A 16307-nucleotide genomic window follows, 5' to 3' on the forward strand; every position below is an offset into this window, starting at 1 on the left:
ACTTTTATCTGTCACCTCTACATTGTTGCAGCTTGCATTAAGCTTTAACAAATTAAATTTATATAGCAATATAATTATTCGTATTTACGTGATCAGAAAGTGTAGAGATGTTTCAAAATGGTTCACTTTTAAATCCATTAAAACCCAGAAAAAGATTGTTTTTTATTAAAGTTTAAACTTTATTAAATAACTTTACATTAGAAGAAAAAGCCAAGAATTTTCCCTCCAAGATGTTTTCTTCTAGCTTCTTCATGGTCCATGATACCTCCACTTGTAGTTAACACAACATATCTAATTGAAAAGAAAAATGAAACAAATGTTTTAATAACATTTTTAGAACTTACCCAAATTGACGTGAAGGTAGCAAATTGTTTGTCCACTTTTCGATATGTGTGATGGGAACATCAAAACGAGGTGAAATAACGCCACACTTATTTAATCTACCGGTCAAATTTACTACGATTTTACCACTTCTGTGATCATCAACAATTTCAAATTCTCCAATATACCCATGCTTCATCATAACAGTTAAGAATTTGATGATAACTTTGGAACATGGACGGATAAGAACTTGTCTCTTACCACGTTTTTCTGCATTATTAATTGATTTGAGCGCGTCGCTCAGCACGTTCATCCTCACCATTTCTGCGAAGAAAACATTTTGAGGTTAAGTTCATATATTTCATATTTGTTACAAGTAAAAAAATCTACTTACTAACACTTAAAATGACCTATGTTCTTGTCTGTTAGTTGTAATATTGTTCAATTAAAGCTACATTTAATTTAAAATTCTACAGAAACCGCAATGTGTTAGCTGTCACCAGACTTGTCAACAAACTTACTTTTCCAAAGTTTTTACTTCTCAAATGAGAAGAATATCAACACAGTATATTAAAATCAATGATTTGTGACCTTTTTATTTTACTCTTGAATCAAGATGATTTCAAAAATCGTAGATTACCTGCAGTTTATTTTGTGTTTTTCGCCGAAAGGCTCACGCTTACAATGGCAACACACGAGAAAAGGAGAAGCGTACTGTTTTATCGGCCCACCAGATTCAAGTCAGTAGTACCAATCTTAAACATTACGTTCCCAAATTTAATACAGGGTTTTATTATAAATGTTTGTAGTCAACGAGCCCATGAAAACAAATGAAATTTTTTCTTTTGCCGTTCCATAGTTCAATACGAAAATGATACGAAGTAGATTATTATTCTTGACATTAGGAGGTTATGTTTACCTTCAAAAAATTCTTCGAATTATTAACCACAACAGTGAAGATTCGTTTAAAGAGATTGTTCCAACGTTTTAATACCGTGAGTAACAGTGACTAAAATCCATCAAGACGGGATTTGTTATCAAAGTGAACTTTAAAGTTCATATGGTTCAATCCATCTCATACGGACAAGAAAATTTAATTTTCTTTATTTCAGTTTTGTAAACTTATCCACTGGTGTTCAACCACAGGTGTGTAGAACTGAACTACAAGATTACCCTGAATTGTTGCTGCTAAATTATTCAATGGGTACTGAATCATTTTTGTTTTAAAAGTTTCGAGGAAACAATGTTAGGTACCACAAAATTCCAAAACTGTTGATGGAAAATGAGAGAATGAAATCATTGTACATAGACATTTTATTTATGTGTTATATGGCAACAAATTAAAGCTATTTAACTGTCCAGCAAGGTTTTATTGTTGTTGATGTGCATTAAATGATTTCCAATGTTATAATGTGGAGGGGCAGGATACACAAGATGGGCGATGTCAGACAGGTTCTGTGCATGCGTTGATTCAATCTGGAATAGTCGTTAACGAAATCAGCAACAAATATGGAAGAGGAGGTATACTTATTAGTTTTAACGTCTCCCTGACTACAATCAGGTTATGAACTTACAGCAGGACCATGCCTTGTCTGAAAAGGATGACAAATCCAAAGTTCTGTTATCATTCATGTTGTTTAAAAACCAGCCGCAATATGCAACACGATGTGGATAATCTGCAGGGTTCAGTTCTTAAAACAATGACATTTTATAAGGGTGCAAATTTAATCTTTTCTTCACAATTTTCTGACGTGCTCAGTGCTACACCTGACTGCACTGACAGTCTCAGCAATGATGTTCTGGGATTTTGTTCCATTCTCTCTCTCAAAACTTCACCAACTTGAAGCCTTCTCGATGACTTTTCCTTTGAAACATCTCTAGTTTTGTCTATTCACAATCCACCGAATGTGGGTCATTAAAGATTGTTCCTCTATCTCTAAATTAGGAAACTGTGCGAGATATTGATCCTTACATGATTGCATTCTGTTTTTATGTCATACACCATTTTAATAAAATGAAATAATAATGAAAGTAGTCTGTTCCACGGTGTACCCCATTGCAATCCTAAAAATCCTTTTTATCCTAAAAAAATGTGTTTAGGAGAAACTGATAATTAGAAGAGAGAATTTGGAAGAGAACAGTTAACCTGAAAATAAATTTACTTGAAACTTACAGAATTTTACTAACCTAACCTTGATCACTGTTGTATACTCATCGTCGTCTGCTATGGTCGTCTGTGGTCTTAACACGCTTAGCTTTTACTAAAGAGTACTAAACTAAAGACTTATTTTGATTCGAAGGAAAAAAATGCGGTAATCAGTGATTTGACATTGACAGTGACTTTTACAGTTTCAGTTGGTCAGGAGCTCATTAACTTGCTCACTCATGCCAATATTCCACTAGATACAGTGCACAATCGAAACAAGTCGGCACAAATTCATGGCCTACTTGGACTACAAACATTTATAATAACCCTGTATTATATTTTTTATTATACGAGGGTGATCAAGAAAAATTAGTGTATTAAATACAGTTCATACATTTTCAATATACAGAGTGTCTATAAATGATTGTGGGATCCTGGGATCGAAGTAGGCTTTGAAAGTTTGCCGACTATTTCATATTAGTCTGATCTACGATATGCAACCCTAGAACAAACTGGTTTTACTGGTTGCCTATTTCCTAGTTTGACGAAATTAAACATAAAAAAATTAAATGAAAATAAATTAATGAAATGCGTTATTGATAGGTCCCAACACTCTCAACAAATTAGGTATTTATTAAACACTTAAAAAGAAGGTAAATAACATCAGTGATTTAGTTAAAAAACTAACAATGAAAATTAAAGAAATGGCTGGAAGTGTCCTCCATTTTGCTCTGAACATCTCACTTCTTGTTTTCAAAAATATTTTGTAACACAGTTCATTGATGTTACGACAACAGTTGGTAATCTCTTCTATTAACTCAATTAAATTATTTATTTGTCATTTATACACTTCGTTTTTCAAATAGCTGAACACAGAAAAGTCTAATGGAGTAATGTCAGATGAACAGATTATTGTGAATTTATTTATTTATTTTACAATAATTTATGTAATGTAGTATATCACCTTGGGAGGACCTGACGATTTCCCCTTTTCAACCCTACCAGTAAGTAACAAAACAATTAACAATTTGATGTAGATATGTCAGTTGCTAGGGACTTTTCTAAAACATTTTAGTCCAGGTATTCGGCTAAAAATTCTTCTTTGCAAGCTTGAACGCTGTACCTATGTCCATTCCCCGTCCTTTTAACACCGTTGCGGTAATGAGACATTATAAGGAACCTATTTTGTTCAAGTGTGAAACAATTACTTCTAAAATATTTGAGAGTTTATACCGTATGTTTCAAAAAATTTCTGGTCAAGTAGGTAGGTTATAAAAAACAAAAGCATTAAAAACGTATGGTTTAGCTTGTCAAATAATAATTGAACTGTCAGAAACGTCATCAATTGCCGTAATAATTTTGTTCGTAAAATTGTATCTATGAAAATGATTTTCACTCCTGAACAAAAGATATTCATGATTGAATCTTATTTTCTCAATGCACACAGTTCACACATTTGGAGAAAGTGGCAGTATTCAGCGGAAGTGCTCGACCTAAAGTTCGTACTGAGGAAAATATTGAGACTGTCTAAGGTCAAATGAAAGATGAACCCCAATTATCTCTCAGGCAACTGTCGCAGCAGACTGAGTTATCAGTGTCAACTTGTTAAAGAAATGTTCGAAGGGATCTTGATGATTCAGTAACAGCTGAAAGGTACTGAAACAACATTCTTGATCCACTCCAACAAACTCAGGGGTATTTTCAATAAGACGGGGCCACAGCACGGGATACTCTTCGTTATTTGCGGCAATTTTTTGACTGCACTTACCCCGCTTGATTATTACTTGTTTCTTCATTTAAAAAACACCATTTTCAAGGAACCTGTCCACACAATTCACGAGCGAGCGATTATTCCATTATTCCCCTTAGACATTGGTGCGTGTTTTTGAATGAAGAGGAGTCTTCCAATGTGCATCGAAGCTCAAAGCTATCATTTTCAACACTTGCTCTATAAGAATAATTTAAAACACAATGGGCCGTATCACGACACCCTTATTAAACTTAATCACGACTCTAATTACGATGGTGCCGAATTCATCTCTTTCTGGCACGTTATAATTGCGAAATAGTTATTTACATTAGAGTACGGGAGGTGAATTTTGCGGCACGACAACTAGTTTCGGGCTCGATGGCGGGTGCTTGATTTGTTGCAGGGCCGGAAAATACCTCCCGTACGACACTTATATTAGACTTTTCGGCTGACCAAAATATTTCATTTTACTATCCCACCTCCACCCGGCGGCACGGCAATTTTGCCGGAGTACATACACTATTACGGATAATACTATCAAGTAATAGTGCAGTGCTTATCAACATAATTACCGGCGTCTGGCCTCCACATTTTGACTTTTTTGTGTTTTATGTTCTGTGTCAATGTTAAGGAATTTCCTCACGATGTGACATGAGTATAATAATATACCTTTTTGAATTTCAACCACCAATGTGTTCTCTAAGTCCAAAATTTTTAAATTTTTAAAAAGAGATTGCGGTACTATTCCTGTTGCTGAAATTATAAATGGTAAAATCGAATTTTTTTCTAAACACCAAAGATTTCTCATAGCAACGGATAGTTCTAAATATTTATTAATTTTTGTATTATATGGCTGTGTTACATTGTGTGAATTTGGAACAGCTATATCTAAAAGATATGCTTGCTTTTGTTGTTTATTTAAAATAATAATGTCTGGTCTGTTATGCTGAATGTGAATGTCAGTTAAAACTGTGCGATCAAAATATAATTTGTAATTGTCATTTTCTAAACAACTTTCTGGTTTATAAATGTAATGTGGTTGTGTATCCTTTAATAAATTGAATTTAACTGCTAAATTCATGTGTATAATTTTTGCGAATATATCATGACTTTTTTTATATTCGCTTTGAGCCAAAACGGTGCAAGAAGAAATTATGTGTTCAATGGTTTCCCCTTCAGTTCCGCAAATCCTACATTTATCAATGATCGATTGTAAACCGCATATGTGTTTTTTATAAAAAATTTTATTAAAATCAACATATTTATCGGAAGAATTATACAGGGAAATGTGTTTTTTTACATTGTAGCATAAATAATGTAGGTAGTACCGAAACGCCCCTTCTAACCCTTTCAGAGCGCTATCGTCGCCCGCGAGAGCCAGTCGCAGGTTTCCCTACCATCACCAACACCTGCGCGCCGTCGGAACGACTCCCCACTCGAGCAGCGTCATCCCCTGCAGCCTATAAAATATAAAAGAGATGCACCCAGCGAGAAACAACAATTCCCCGAATAATTCCCAAAACAATTCGACAGAGCACTGAACGGCACTGAAGACGGTCCACCTGGTCTCTCTGAATAGTTACCTATGTATCACTTTGAGTGGCGCTCCAACGTGGAGCCCGCCACATAAAAGTGACACCCAACTCCGGCCCCGAAACCCACGACTCAACACAGAGTTTAAGCACTGAAGACGGTCCACCCGGTCTTACTCTAAGAGTCTCCAACGCCCAAAATCCACGATCCAACGACACTGAAAGCCACTGAAGACGGTCCACCCGGTCATACTCTGAAAATCCCAAAATCCACGACTCAACACAGAGTTCAAACACTGAAAGGCACTGAAGAGGTTCCACCCGGTCTTACGCTACCAACCCCAAGGTACCCACCGGAAAGTCCGAAAATCCGGCGACAGCTAAGCACTGAAAGGCACTGCTCGCGGTCCACACGGTCTTAGGCTATCGCCATCATTCCCCATCAAAAGCCCGTCTCTTTGCAACGTCGCAGTCCCCGACTGAACAACATTATGCAGGACGCAGCCGACGCTCTGATGGATCACGAGGTGGAATCTAGTTCCGGGTACGACCTAGCAGCGCTTAAGCTCTTGGCGCGGCCCTGCTCCAGGGGGAGGCGTCCGAAGAACGTCCCATCGAGTACCCTAACCGCCTTCTCAACGAGACGGAAAGGAACTACTCACCCACAGAAAGACAAATATTGTCCATTGTACGGGCAATTAATAAATTTCACAGCTACGTCGAAAAGACCAGCATAGTCGTCATCACTGATCGTCGACCATTACGTTGGTTAATCGCCCTGAAGCCACCCCCCGACTTCTACAATTCCACGAAAGCTGGAAGGAAGCTCGAGAGACCTATGAAAAGGAATAAGATCGCCGCAAGCAATATGCCGGCGTACAGCCCCGTTCCAGTCCGTTGACCTCGTGTATTCCAACCTCCATGCCCTTGGCAACGCCGCCCGTCAATTCAAGCTCGCCCCTTGACGAGATAGTCCCTACTTCGTTCTCCAGTAGAAGGATCCCACGAGCTATGAGCTCGCCGCCCGAGACGCATCCGCAGAGCTCCTTGGTACCTACCACATCTCGCAACTCACCCATTATCCAGGATCTGAAGACGCCGCGTCCAAACCAATTCACCACATCAAGAAGCGCAGCAGACCCCGCAAGAATCAAGTTCAATGATCGGGCCGATTCTATTACAATAGACCTGAGGGGGAGGATGTAACATAAATAATGTGGGTAGTACCGAAGTGCCCCGTACTAACCCTTTCAGAGCGCTATCATCGCCAGCGAGAGCCAAGCCGCAAGCGACCCCACCGCATCTCGAGCCGCATTTATACCCTGCAGCCTATGAAAGAGATGCACCCAGCGAGAAACAACCATTCTGTCTTTATCTAGGCATTCTGTCCTGTGCTGCCGAACCGTTCGGGCGTGTCTGGAGTGATCTAAGTGATTAGTTCCAAAAATTTACAATGTTCTAAAAAAACCTAATCTAAATAATTATCATCTGTTATATTTTTTACAAATTTTCGAAGTTTGGTTTGTCCGGACACAAAAGAGCGAATAGTTTACTAACAGTAGAAGTTAGACCCATCAAATGTGGTATCTTCCTCTTTGTTTTGACGAGAGCTTTCCAAAAACGCAAAAAAAATATTGGGTGTTCCAGTTAAAAAAATATAAGTTTGTGTTGCCACCGATACACCAAACACCCTGTATAATCTAAAATATTTTTAAACCGTGCTCATAACTTGTATGTATAACATGAAATAATAACATTTTTCAAAGAACTTCTATTAACCTAGTAAATCTACTTTGCCAAACTGTTGGGACACCCGGTATACTATTAATTTTTACGTAACTTATGAGAAGTGACCCTAGTAAACATTATTGTTGTGTACAAAAAGGCATGGAGAATCATATTCGAGTTATATGAACACATAAATTATTTTCCAATTGCCCAAATTTATAAATTATGGTACTTACGTATTTCTTATGTCAATTGTGAACAAGCACTAAGAACTACATAACAGATACAGCTTGACCAGAATAGCTTGGCGCCTGAGATGCGCCGACCAAGAAACGAGCGAGTGTCTGTAAGACAAGGATGTGGCTACGGTTGTAGGTGCGGTACACTCAACGAAGCAAATCTGGTCAAAACAGCCCAGACATGCTGTTCACTTGAAGCTTGAAGCGCTGATTTTAGCCCGATTGTACACGATCTGAACACTTCCAGACACAACAAACAAGTGCGCTCCGCTAGTGGGCGGGACTTCAGTCCACTGCGTCACTAGCCAAGCTGTTCTGGTCGACCTGTACGTAATTCATAAAGATGAACAAATGGAAATCACAAATCAATGTAAGTGTTCACAATGCGTCTACATAATTCTTATGTTTATGTCATCCTTATGCATCTCTTATGACCTTACGTAAGAAATACATAAAGTTGGAATCGTTCCAACTTTATGCCCACCTTATGCAAAAATTTATTAAAATTATTCTAATTAAATCCAATTGTCAAAGACACTACACTACAGTTATACAGTATGCCTCCGAATTGAATTCATAAGAGAAAAAATTTTTTTTTCTATAATTGATTCAAAAAATTGAAATTCACGCATAGTTATCTGTGCCTGAAGTGGGTCATTTTCTGACGTGTATTTTTTTTGCATTGTTAGTAAGATCGAAACCATAGAAACCATACAAAACAGTGTGTGAAATGCAATTTCACGCATACGACTATTTCTGTTTTTCATTTCACGCACTGTTTTTTATTAGTTACCTAGCAACATGGTCACTGCATTGAAACTTCAGAGTTCCTTCAAAAATTTGAATTTTTAATTTCAATTTTTTGAATCAATTATAGAAAAAATATTGTTTATATTTCGTGCGCGAAGATGTTTTTGTGCATTCAAAGGCTTATACTGCCTCGACCTTCGTCTCGGCGTAAAAGACCTTTTCATGCACAAAAAACACTCTCTTCGCGCACTTAATATAAAAATAACTATTTTTACTTCATTTGAAACCCCCATTTCCGTTATTAAAAATTCTTCTACAAAAAGAAAAAGTTAACATTAAAATAAAAGAAAACCCAGAAAAAATATTTTGCTTTACATACTGTATCTAGGTATATTATAATACCTATAGTAAACTCTGAATGTCAGAAATGTGAAGAGTTTTTTGAATATCTACTTTATTATGATTACCATTTCCAATAGCAACGCGGTTTTGCAATAACAAGATTTGTACAAAAGAATTATGTTCATTGTGAACAGTTCCCCTAAATTACGTATGAATTAATACTGTGCGATCAATTAAAAAATAAATCGAGTCGGCGTGTCACCTATAGCATAGGCTCCAAAGCAAACTCGATTTATTTTTTAAATGATCGCTCGGTACTAAAGGGTGTTTTTTTAAAATTGGCGTCGAAGTAGGCGTTGGAGAGTCGATTGAGATCGCACCACTCGTATAAAAGCGTAAAATTTAAACAGCTGATCCGTGATCCGTAACCTGTATAGTGCGTTCACAATCGACAGTTCAACGCCTACTTCGACGCTAAATTAAAAAAAAAAAAACTCGTTATGTATGGCTTATGCAATATGTACTTCTTAGGCTTATGTCCATTGTGAATAAGCACTCAGGGAAATTCCCGCCAACCTCGCAACCCAGAAGGTATTTTATAACCTTCTGGTCGTCACCCTTGGGTTGAAATTCATTCAGCTGAGGGTGAACTATAACAAAACCGCGTTGGTCATCATCACCAAAGCCCCTCTCGCCCCGAACTTCGTAAAGACCCTTTTGGTCGCCGCGAACAGCCCAACGATCACCATCGCCCCATAAATCGCAAAACTTGCGGACCCGCGTCTGCCCCCAAAAAAACCACCTTCTCGGTGGTCGTCCGCAACGTCCCCCAATATATCTCAGCCGAGGAGATCGCCACCCTCTGCCCTTCACTGTCGATAGTAAAGGTCTGGAGAATCGTCTCCAGGAAATCTAATCGCCCCACCTCCTTCACCCGCGTTCTGACGACCGATAAGCTTACCGTTGATTAGATGTTAATCAACGGTGTCATTCTTTACGGCCGCACCTTCGAGTGCGAGACCTCACACCGCCCCACCCCCACACCCTTGCAGTGCCCCAGGTGTTTCCAGTGCACCAATAAAGCCATCCTAGTGACTGATGGAACTCCCTTTCTCCCCGTTAAAATCATCGACCCCCCGACAGCGATCGCCGAACCGACCGACTCCGATTCGGACCTGGAAAACGACACCACCATCACCATCATCAAAAGCTTGATCACCTTCATGACCAAGACTCTGTTCGACCTCTTCCCCATGCAGCGGTCGAAAATTCAAACCATCCTCGAAAACACCTCCAATTCGGTTTTCAACGTCGTGATAAAAGTGTCCCACTCCGGACACAAAATCCACTCACTTTCGACCAGTGAAGTGGCCCCCACGTACCCCCCCCCCTCCTTTCAACTGTCATGGATAAATGGCTCCGATACAAATCGGATGCTTAAATATCTGCGGCATAAATCGTAAATTCAATCCCCTCAAAAACTTTCTCGCGCAAGAAAAAAATTCAATTTTGGCCATTTCGGAAATTCATACGGTAAAATCCATCGTCGTCTCAAAATTCCACTGCTATCAACGGAACTCTGAAATTAACCCCACCCGCAGCAACGGCGTCCCCCTTCTCGTCGCCCATAACCTCGCCTCCACCACCCACACACTCCCTAACCACCTCTACCACCTAGAAGCCGTCGCAATCAACCTCCACCTCCAAAACATGTCCATCCTAATCATTTCATACTACAACCGCCCCCGCGACAGAGTTTCCGCTGATCTGCTTCATTACGCGGCCCAATATAACTTCTCGGAGATTTTAACGCCCGACACACAGACTTCGGTGACACTCTAACGAACCCCAACGGCAGGTCACTGAACTCCCTTTTAACCACTCTCCCGTTGTGCCGTCTGCACAATACTGATCTAGTCCAGTCAAATAAGGCGAATAAAGGGGTAAACCTCGGAATGAAAGATAATAAGCTACAAACTTGTATAAATCTTTGTTTCGACATTTTATAAGTTGGCTCAAAAGTCTCATAGAATCTCGTGTACGCGAGTCAAGATATTGAAGGTCAAAGGTCGCAAAAATCGGTTTTTGTAAATATCTCGTTTCCCTTGCTCTAAATGACATTTGGAGTTATTACAAAAGTTGTAGAGCATAGAATTCTATACAAATTTAGTCTTAAGGAATATTTGATACATTTAACCGTTCTTGAGATAGAGCGCCAAGAGTGGGGAGCGTTAAGCCGCATGTATGTATGATAATAACGCTAGGTCAACTATGGACTCCAATACATTGTACGATTTATAAAGTTAATTACTTACTAAGAATATTATAATTATGAAGAAACCTTAATTATTTACTAATTAATATAGGTATTATATTAATAGATACCTATCTATTATTCAGACATCCTTTTAATAATATTTAGGTACTTAATTTATATTAATATGAAATAGTTTAACGCTTTATTCGCGCAAGTGATAAGAAGCGTTAACAACTTCCGTCGCAATTTATAATAATCCTCTATAATATTATACATAACTGTTCCACTTTGGAAAAAAAATAACAGAAATGAAGGGAAAAAAATTAATAATTTGTCGCGTCACCATGGTTAGCAATATATTCCCTAACGCGCTGGGGCATGCCCCAAATAAGATTATGGATCCCTTCTTGAGGTATCTCGTCCCAAGTTTGCTGTAGGTGACGGCGCAGCTCCTCCAAACTGTTTGCTTGTTGAGGAAAACGTCTTAAACGTCGAGCCATGATATCCCACACATGTTCTATGGGATTTAAATTCGCAGAACGATCTGACCAAGAAAGAATTTCTACCTCTGCTTGTTGAAGAAAGGTCCCACTAATTTGTGTGATATGGGGTATGTTTCGTACTTTCGTGCTGACTTGGACCACATGACCACAATGGATGATCCAATATTTTGTTGCATGCTCGAAGGACCAATCTTGTTAGATGAATATGTTTCCGGTCACAATGGATGACCACTTTTTGTAGTTGAGGATCACAGTGGATGACCAATTAAATATGTAGGTTGCTTGAACTTTGTTTATTTAAACTCAACACTTAATCTACTTGAATTACACAATTGTCAACGAGAATTTGAGACAATAATTACGAACAAGAAATCTTCGACAATAATTGCGACAAGAATCGAGTCAAGAATCTCAGAATTTTTAATATTCTTGGAATTTATAATAATGGGGTAGGTAGCGTCGAACCCCTGAGTGGGCGTTGCTTCCCTACCCCGCTGAGCCCCATCGGCTGTAACATCCGCAACAGGGTCGGGCATTATCTTACTGGAAAACTACTCCAGCGTGTTCATTTATCAAATGTAACAGAACGGGTCTTAAGATCTCCTCAATATATCGATGCACATTTAATTTACCTCTGAATTCTGATGAAGACCAAAGGGGATCTGTACCCAATGTCAATGAAACCTAATACCATAACACCTGATGTTACGCGGCCATGGGCTCGTACTATCGGCGCCATCGAAATGTGAACGCCAAATTTTCCTAGTGTGTGTTGAAGCATCAATCATAGGCGTGCGTTAATGTGACAGATTTGTGACAATTTTCACAAACATAATTAGTCAACAGATTTAATTTATTTTTTAACAATATACCTGCCACGACACTTGACCGATATGGGAAAAGCGAGGGCTGTTGCCAAACTCGACGAAAATTGTAAAAATTGTAATAGAAAGTTATAGGTAATAGAAATCTTTTCTTAACTTCCATACATATAGTACGCCAGTGAACAAAGTTTTATTTAATGTAGAACAAAACTGAAGACGTTTCTATGGCACCACAAATTCGTTCACATTTCGTTGGCGCCGATAGTACAACAAACTCCAAATTGCGTCTCTCTCCACGGTGGTTATTTTGCCACAAACAAAATGGGTATTTGTTACTAAACATGACTGGATCCCATTCATTGACCAACTGTTGGCTTTCTTGACACCACTGAAGTTTGGGTCCTTTATGCAATTGTGTCAGTGAAAGGCGTCGACATGGCCGATGGGAGTGAACATCAAACGATAAATGGTTGTTTTAAGTCTTTTACCCAATCCACTCCAGTTACAACTGAAGGGCGAAACCTATCTCTTACGACCAATTGACGGAGACGCCGATCTTCTCGCTCATTCGTTTTTCTAGGACGTTCACTTCCTGGTCGACGGTTTTAGATACGTTCTTCAGACCACGATGACCAAGCTCGAAGAACCGTGGAATGGCTTCGGTTCAAACGCCGCGTTATTTCACGGAACCAGAAACCTGCTTCGTGCATGCCGAAAATTCACCCCTTTTCAAAGTCCAACAGTTGCTGAAAACCCTGTCTTTGGGCAATTCCAGGCATTGTTGGCGATTAACATTTATACTTTCACAGAAAATACAGACTATTCTGACACCTCAGTTTAAAAATTTACTAATAACCATTGCCTATCTTTTTCAGAACAACTTTCACTAAAACCGAAGTCTTACGTTTTTTTGTCCTGCAGTTTTAATCATGAAATCCTAAGATGTGGATAGCTATTTGGTAAAAATTTCGACATTGTAACTTCATACCTTCTGGATGGTGCGTTTTTATTGGTACTTAGTGTATTTAATAATTTCAATTTTTGACAATTAATAATTTTATCCAATTTTGCCTTATAAAGTCATGTTTAAATATTTAGATACAGGGGATAAAAGCACTTGTTTAATGAATAATCGAATAAAATTTTAATTGCTCTAGCGGTTTAAAATTTTTATTTCGCTAGCGGTTTAAAAATGTCAAGTAAATGTCAAAGAAAATAAATAAAAATGTATTAAACAATAATTATACATACATTACAGGTATTGGGAAGCAATTGTTCATAATTGTATCATCCATTTTCTAGATTTTCACCTTCTACACGTGTATACGCCGTAAATACCTAATTTTATTAGAAGTAATATTGGATAAAATAATTCACTGTCACACCGATTTTTTTTCTCATGTCAATAAAGCCATGGCAACAAAAAATCACACTCAGCGACTCGACAATCATAGGTGATTAGTGACACAAGCTTCGGACTTGATTTAAAAAAAATTACACTCAAATTGGAGAGGTTTATTAGTGCAAAATTGGATAAACAGTTGTATTATACTCACGGGCTAAATGAATGTTTAACTTGCGATGTTAAACATTCATTTAACCCGCTCGTATAATAAATAACTATTTTAGCTTTTATTAGTTGATTCAAATTGCACAGCGCGTTACAAAATAATGCGACACGTATTAAAGAAATAATTTTATTTACAATAATATTATAAAAAAATATATAAATACAGAATTGTCCAATTCTAAAACAGAAATGAGTGTTCATTGGGAATGTTTGATGAAAATTGTCCATAAATTATGTCTAAAAATAATAATAACAAAAGTCAATATCAACAATTCGATTTAGCTGTCTTATAGTTCAAATGATCTCACTAACATCATCTCTTTGTTCCCTAAGGATAATGTCTAAGGTTTTATACACATTCTCTGGCAAATGGTCCAGTAACATCCTTGGCATGACTTTAAGTTCCATAAAATCTTCAGCTGTAGCCCATCTCATTTCATAACTTGGTCCCCCTGTTCCAGCTTTCCTGTAAATTAAAAACATCACTCTAAAGAGAAATTTAGAAAAACATGTCTACTGCAATGTTGCAATAACTTAACGTAACGAAACAATTTTCCTTGACCTGATTCATAACAAGTTTAATAACAATTTGCATTAAATAATATTGTACACGATTCCGAACCTTTCAGCTTTGGTCTTTTTCCTACTAACTATGTGCAGAATCCGTCCAGCAGTAAACAGTCTAGCTTTTGAGAATCGTCTCACACAAATGTCTCGGGATAAAAGAGCAGCTTCCTGTAATACACGTGAAAGTAAAAAATTATATTTTACACTTCATCAAACTACCGTTGATGCTGCCACCGTTGGAATTGACCGGTCCAGAAGTGGGGATCGACCTGGAACCGTTGCTATTTCATCTCTCCACGTCGTTTCTAAATCGCCAGAAGGTACCCCGAAAAGAGCGTAGCCGAATCCGTTTAATAAAATGCGGTACTGAAAATATATAAAAAAAATGTTTCATTAAAAGCATTCTTCTGAGTGACGGCTGAAAAATATTTAAGACAAAGAATCGATGACACCTAGAACACAGAATTATCATGTCAACGACAACAGCTGTACCGACAATGTTACAATAGTAATTTATGTAACGAGTTCGTGTGTAAATTGGGCTTTTTTTTTGGCAAGAATCAATAAAAAAAATTATAGGTTACCATTTAAAAAATAAAAGTTACCAATTGCCCATAAATGGGTAGATGGTATAAAAATTATATGCTCACTCAGGTTTCTAGTGTTTTTAGAGCCATTTCGTTTCCTGTATAATTTTTTTCATTTGGGTCATCAATAGCAAAGTTATAGCGTAGGCCGTTTTTTTAAGACAGCCTGTATAATATGTCATTTAATGTACCAATGTATAATCGTCTCAAAAATAAATTATTCCCTAGGATTTAGGGATATTCGTTACTAGGTTGCCATAAATTTTGTTAGGTTGGAGGCTATATGGTTTCTGGTGACAAACAAAAAATATCGTAACCATATCAAAAATGTAAGGCAGCGAATTCCTTGTAAAAGTTGCAAATGGGCAATTTTTCGCTAAGTGATAGATGTTTTTTCGTTTCACAATCAATTTGGTTTCTGGTGGCATATTTAATTGAACTTAATCTCTCAATTCAGAGTAACCAACCTCAGGCATTCAAAATTACTTTTGAAATTTCTAGTTACAGACAACATGAAAAACATTATTTCCCTAAAAGTTCGAATTCTAGGGAGTAATTTATTTTTGACAAGATTACAAATACAGTGCATTTTTTTTTAACTGTTACCATAGGGAATTGCATGGTAAAACTTATACCCCCTGTTAACTTTTGTTCTGATGAAAATATTCAAACCATTTTTGGAACAAAGTTGGAAGATTTTTTAAACTATTAGTTTACAATTCAATAGCCGGAATATATATAATTTATATATATATATATATATATAATTTATTATGACATAATATTCAATTATAATGTCTTTGCAACAATCAAATTTGTTTCGATAGTTACCAATATAATTTTTTAAGGTAATTTTATATCTACACGCGATTGGTCAATTAAAAACGTTCTTATTTTAAAATCCAATGAGGATGGATTTTTTAAAATATTTTTCCTATTATTTCCAGAAGATAATGATTTCACCGTGTTATTTTGGTCCGCTAGTTCTGGGAGACCCTGTATTATCTATGACTATTCCATTCACCTGTCATTTGTTAAAAATGGACCAATAAAAACACAATTTTACACATATGTTACCATGATTTCAAAAAATTGGACCGAATATTCCCACTCGTGGAAATTGTATCGGTAATACCACTAGTGATCCCAGCGATAATTTTTAACAAATGAATGCAGCCTTGAGAATCGCTT

At 37.4% G+C, this 16307-nt stretch overlaps 2 protein-coding genes and 1 long non-coding RNA gene across 6 annotated transcripts in view; 1 reads left to right on the forward strand and 2 right to left on the reverse strand.

Moving 5' to 3' along the window:
• Positions 1 to 141: 141 nt before the first annotated feature.
• Positions 142 to 1102, reverse strand: LOC138126326 (small ribosomal subunit protein uS8A). Of its 2 annotated transcripts, none has more exons than XM_069042095.1 (3): positions 962 to 1102; positions 345 to 645; positions 142 to 291 (listed from the first exon to the last, which is right to left on the reverse strand). In XM_069042095.1, exons 2-3 carry the CDS (start codon positions 641 to 643, stop codon positions 198 to 200), a joined length of 393 nt encoding a protein of 130 aa, XP_068898196.1. In that variant the 5' UTR covers positions 644 to 645; positions 962 to 1102; the 3' UTR covers positions 142 to 197. The 2 variants fall into 2 exon arrangements, with proteins under 2 accessions (XP_068898196.1, XP_068898198.1); XM_069042097.1 differs by having other exon boundaries at positions 843 to 985.
• A 160-nt stretch (positions 1103 to 1262) lies between these two features.
• On the forward strand, positions 1263 to 1950 carry LOC138126327 (uncharacterized). The gene is made up of 2 exons (XR_011157756.1): positions 1263 to 1842; positions 1898 to 1950. It is a non-coding gene; the product is annotated as an uncharacterized lncRNA (long non-coding RNA).
• Positions 1951 to 14075: 12125 nt separating this feature from the next.
• Positions 14076 to 16307, reverse strand: part of LOC138126323 (diacylglycerol lipase-beta-like) — a 66460-nt gene continuing 64228 nt past the window's right edge. For 2 of the 3 annotated variants that reach the window (XM_069042083.1, XM_069042085.1), the window contains 3 exons: positions 14749 to 14895; positions 14585 to 14697; positions 14076 to 14428 (listed from right to left, as the gene is read on the reverse strand). In XM_069042083.1, coding sequence (XP_068898184.1) covers positions 14257 to 14428; positions 14585 to 14697; positions 14749 to 14895 — 432 coding nt within the window. In that variant the 3' untranslated portion in view covers positions 14076 to 14256. The remainder of the gene's footprint in view (positions 14429 to 14584; positions 14698 to 14748; positions 14896 to 16307) is intronic. The other variant, XM_069042084.1, reaches the window with a different exon arrangement.

Source organism: Tenebrio molitor, chromosome 3 (genome assembly GCF_963966145.1).
Source record: "Tenebrio molitor chromosome 3, icTenMoli1.1, whole genome shotgun sequence".
NCBI lineage: Eukaryota > Metazoa > Arthropoda > Insecta > Coleoptera > Tenebrionidae > Tenebrio > Tenebrio molitor.

Bases quoted from the DNA above. Each gene is read 5' to 3' on its own strand.
- LOC138126326 (XM_069042095.1), bottom strand. From the start codon at position 643: ATGGTGAGGATGAACGTGCTGAGCGACGCGCTCAAATCAATTAATAAT. The intron at 292-344 runs GTAAGTTCTAAA...CTTTTCAATTAG, and splicing joins CTACCTTCACGTCAATTTGG to ATATGTTGTGTTAACTACAA.